The sequence below is a fragment of the Brassica oleracea genome, chromosome C3 (genome assembly GCF_000695525.1).
Source record: "Brassica oleracea var. oleracea cultivar TO1000 chromosome C3, BOL, whole genome shotgun sequence".
Classification (NCBI taxonomy): Eukaryota; Viridiplantae; Streptophyta; class Magnoliopsida; order Brassicales; family Brassicaceae; genus Brassica; species Brassica oleracea.
This window is the reverse complement of record NC_027750.1, coordinates 55,433,501-55,438,433: the sequence shown is the minus strand read 5'-3', so window position 1 is coordinate 55,438,433 and position 4,933 is coordinate 55,433,501. Positions and strand designations below refer to the sequence as shown.

The following is a 4,933-nucleotide window of genomic DNA, read 5'->3' as shown; positions in this document are numbered from 1 at the left end:
CTTAGAGATTATATTTTAGGGTTTCATTCTTTACAATTAACCAAATTCGAGTCATTATGTTCTTAGAATTCGAAATCCCTTTAGTTTAGTTGTTTGTAGAAACCGGACCACCAAGAATGAACCTCGAGCTTAGACACGATCGGGACGCGAGCTGGATGGGACGCGAGCTGGACACGAGCTGTCTTGGACGCGAGCTGGAACAGATTCGCGAACAGATTAGGGTTCGTCGGTATCGTCGGGTTCGGATTAGGGTTCCAAAGCAAATCGGCGCGCACTGTATCTGTGCGTGAGGGCGCGTCGGTGGCCAGATCGACAAGCGGTTTACACTGACTGATTCGTCTCGACCAGGGCTTCGATTTGATATCTTGATCGTTTTCTGGGTCCTCACGGTTTGGGAGAACGGTCTCTTCGAAGTTCCGAGGCAGATTCCTTTTCATTTAGGGTTTTAGGGTTTTAGCGATTTGGTTTTAGGCTCAGGGTGTTAGAGGCTATCGTGTTGATAACGTGTTGTAAACTTAAGGATTTAGAACTGTAAGTTTTTGTATATTATTAATGAATAAGTGTTCCCTTTATATAGGAGTTACAAAATAGATAAATGTAAATACAATAATAGGAAACATTACAAATCATAAACATAAACGAATTATGAAATAGATAAGTTGTAGCCACCTCTCTCTCCTCTCCAAGTCTCGCGGCCGCCTCTCTCTCTCTAGGGTTGGGGCGTCTCTCTCTAAGTGTATGAGCCGGTTATGGATCGGGCCGGTTATGAACATCCACCAATTGATTTATAACACTTATCAAGTTCTTACCGAATTATAACATGAATTGATGATCACATTAAAAATCCACCTAAATTTAATTCCTAAAATGCTTTAACAATAACCACTGACTAATAATGGTCTCTATTATACTTCCTCTTGGTTAATTTAATTCAAATGTTACGAACACCTACCATATGTAATCAAACGTTCTCTCTTTTGAAAACATAGAAATCATATATATATTCAATTTTTTTGTTACAACATGAAACAGATGTTATTATACAAAATCAAATGTTTTGACCTTAGAATCCCAAAGAGAAACTTCCCTAAGGACTCTCGGTATCCTTAACCGGTGATTCTTCCTCCGTGGCGCTCTTCAAAACTCCCACGACATGAGAATCACATCTTGCTACGTACTGCTGCACCACCAACACCGAGGCCACCGTCGAAACACTTTCACTTGACGTTAACAAGTTCCCGACCGGACCAAGCTCTGGCGTGTCGCTTCTTAACACGTTTAGTCCCGACGCAACTGAACCATCAGGTGACTTCCCCACCAAGAAAAGATTGCTTCTTGAATATTCTTTGATAGCCTCACAAACTTCTTCGTGACATTTCACGATTATCTCTTCGTAAACGATCTGAGATACAGAATCAGAATCAGAACGAGAGGTGTCTTGTTCTTTGATCTTTGCTTTAAGTTCGGTAATAGCTTCTATATCAGTCAATCTGGTCTCCCCTGAGCAAGAACCGGCTTGATCTTCGGTTATCTCTAGCTTCACATTTTCCGGTTTAAACTCCTCACTAGGAATAAACCGAACAACGGTTAACGTTATACCAGGATGTTCCGCCATACGCACCGCAAACGCTAACGCCTCGCGATCATCATTCCCTCCAAAAAACAAAACCGTTATAGCCAACGAGAAATCGCTGGACGCGACACGAGTCGTACCACCAAGACCACGATCAACAAGAATCGCGACAGAACATGGAGACTCATCCATAACCTTCTTGTTGATCGAACGGTAATCGTTCCTAGTCGTCTCCCATGTTCTGTCCAGCCTAACGTGCTTGTGAAACGGAAGAATCACCATACCGACGCTTTTGCGTTCAGCGCTTCGGCATATGTCTTCATGTATAGTCGATATCGCTGAGATCGCCGTCATTGGACGGACAGAGACACGGCTGAGTCTCCTGAAAGCCTCGAATGCAACCACCACCATGTCGGAAGAGCTAGTTCCAGGTTTGTCTTTGTTCCAGAAAGGGAGACCGTTTTTTCTGACCTTGTGGGCCATTAGTATAGCTGATGATCTCTCGGAAAGCTCCATCAGATGCATCGCGTAGACTGATAGGCTTTCTTTACGGTTCGTGCCTCGGGACGCTTCTATGAGGTTGACTATGGTGGGAATGTTCATTATGCTGTGGAAACAGAACATGAGACGGAGCGGTTTGTTCGACTGGTTCGTTTCCTCGACAGTTTGGTTCTTGAAATTGCCTTTGGTTATGGATTTACCCGGTTTATACACCGCTAAAACCAAAGGAGTCGTCATGAACGTAGTGAATATAGCCATTAGTACCATTATAGCAAAGACTTGGTCGTTCAAAACCTGTGGAGAAACATTAAATAATTAGGTAATTGCGCGAATATTTATACAAAATAGTTTATAGTTCCAATTGGTGACACGTTGAATTTTAATAAAAGTTATAATTCTATGTAAGTTGCAGTAAAAAGTATGTGGTAGAAAATATAAATTTATGTAATAAGTTTGCTGTAAAAATATGTGTCTTACCCCTCTGTCTTTACCAATGTTAAGGACGATGAGCTCAACAAGACCTTTCGTGTTCATCAAGAAACCGAGTGCTAACGACTGGTCAAGTGGAACTTTGCAGTAAAGAGAAACCCCCACCGTGCCGACAATTTTACCGAAACAAGCAGTAAAAATAACCAAAACCAAAAGCCCCCAAGACTGAGCTCCTTGTATCGTCGCAACATCGGTCTTCAAACCGCTTGAGACGAAGTAAAGTGGCAAGAAAAGACCTGACACAAGGTCCTCAACTTTCTCAACAAGAGAGTTCGCGAAGTTACCTTCTTTAGGGAAGATAACACCGATCACAAACGCACCGAACAAAGCGTGTATCCCAATCAAGTCAGTGACAAAGCTAGCAGCAAGAACAATACCTAACGTGTAACACACGTATTGTTCTTTAACCGGTTCCCCTTCAGGACAACGTTTAGCTATCCACTTGATCCCCGGTTGCACGGCATAGATACAGAACAGGACAAAACCACAACCAGCTAGAAAGACCCATAGAGAAGTTAAAGGAGAGTTCCCATCGCCGGAGAGAGCCACCGCGAGAGCAAGTAGAATCCAAGCGGCCACGTCGTTAACCGCAGCAGCGGACAAAGCTATCTTCCCAATATCAGTTGTGAGAAGCTTGATCTCAGCGAGAATACGAGCCAAGACGGGGAAAGCAGTGATGGAGAGAGCAACGCCCATGAAGACAAGGAAAGGAGCTTTGCTAACACCATCAGCAACGGAGCCACGGAGAACAAACGAAGTTCCTATGCCGAGGATGAAAGGGAGAGTGATTCCTGCTAGAGCGATGGAGAGAGCTTTCTTTCCTGTTCGCTTGAGGGATTTAGGGTCGAGCTCGAGACCAACGAGGAAGAGGAAGAAGATGAGTCCTAAGTTTGCAAGTGTGTCAAGAACGGTCAGACTCTTTGCTGGGAAGACTGTGTTGAGAAACTTTGAGCTTTTTCCAAGAGCTGATGGACCAAGTAATATTCCACCCTAAAAACCCAAAAGCAACAAAATAAAAATTACATTCTATTTTCACATATACAAACAAATAAAGAACAATGTATAATTGTATACCCTTTTAGAAAGATCAACATTAAAAAAAATTGTTTCAAAATTTTTACATTTTCTGTGCATTTGTATTGGGTATTTACGGTAAACTATAAACTGCAAAAAACAATTATTTTATTAAATTTTTGTTGGTTGAAAATTATAAGAAACTGTTAATTACAAAGTAATGAATTTATAATAAATATCAGTATGTTTTTGGATAGTTAAAAGTTAAAACACCAAATATGCATCACTGTATCTAGTATTTTTTTTTTGAAATGCATTTATGAATCAATGTTGTGAAATCATATGTTTCAACATTATTGGAACGTGTGGAAGATTGGAAGTATAAAAGAAAGGCAAGGAGCGGATATTATAAATATAATGTGTGTATAAAAGAAAGGCAAGTACACACTCAAGGCTTTAACGTGTTAGCGAATTCTGCGGAAGAAAATGGATATTCTGATCAAAATGAATATTCTCATTGAATATCCCGACGACTAATTCAAGATTTGATTGGTGTGGAGTTATTAGCAATAATGCTCAATTTCTTAAAAGTCTTTCTCGGGTTAGTAATCCTTGGATAAATGAACTATATATCAAACTGGTAACATCTTTGACTTTTAGTTACAACCCAAAACGAGTTAAGATTTGATAAATGAAATAATAAGAAATGTACCACTATCTCGGCGATGACACGTGGTTGCCGGAGAGGGCGGAGGAGAAAAGCAAGAACACGAGTGAGAAGAAGAACGATACAGATTTGGAGTATGAGAAGAGGCAACGCGTAATGAAGAGGATCATCTCCTTGGAAGACTCCATTAGAGGTTGCTTTCATCGTTCCTGAACATGTTGTCCCGTTCGTTCCCATACCTTTTAGTTCTGCCAAAAATTTAAAAGTTTTTACGAGTTAGTCATTTTCTTTTTCTTTTTTTTTTTGTAAAAAAGCTTAGTCATTTCTTATTGATAGATACAAAAGAAATATTGGACATAAAGAGCATATTAGTACACGAAATATCGATAGAAAAACATGAAATACTTACGGATGTTAATATCTGAAAACAGAAACGTGAGGGAAAAGTAAGAGTAGGGAGAGAGATGGAGTATCTGGCTCTTACTAGGGTTCCTTATATAGCCTCCAGTCTAACGAGATTACCTGTGATTGCGCGGGAATATTTCTTCTTTTCTTTTTTGAAAAATATATTATCTGGCTAGGGTTGACAACTGACAATAGGTGCTTTCTGAGGAAGTCTATATGTATTTTTCCATTATGGGATATGTAAGTGTACATTCCTTTTAATTTATAGTCTTCTTAACAAAATA

General features: G+C 40.2%; 1 protein-coding gene across 1 annotated transcript; it reads right to left on the bottom strand.

Annotated features, from left to right (window-relative positions):
* Window positions 1-1,001: 1,001 nt before the first annotated feature.
* LOC106331895 (cation/H(+) antiporter 17-like) lies at window positions 1,002-4,733 on the bottom strand. Its single transcript, XM_013770333.1, has 4 exons — window positions 4,654-4,733; window positions 4,290-4,492; window positions 2,552-3,553; window positions 1,002-2,368 (listed from the first exon to the last, which is right to left on the bottom strand). Exons 2-4 carry the CDS (start codon window positions 4,479-4,481, stop codon window positions 1,088-1,090), a joined length of 2,475 nt encoding a protein of 824 aa, XP_013625787.1. The 5' UTR covers window positions 4,482-4,492; window positions 4,654-4,733; the 3' UTR covers window positions 1,002-1,087.
* Between the last annotated feature and the right edge of the window lie 200 nt (window positions 4,734-4,933).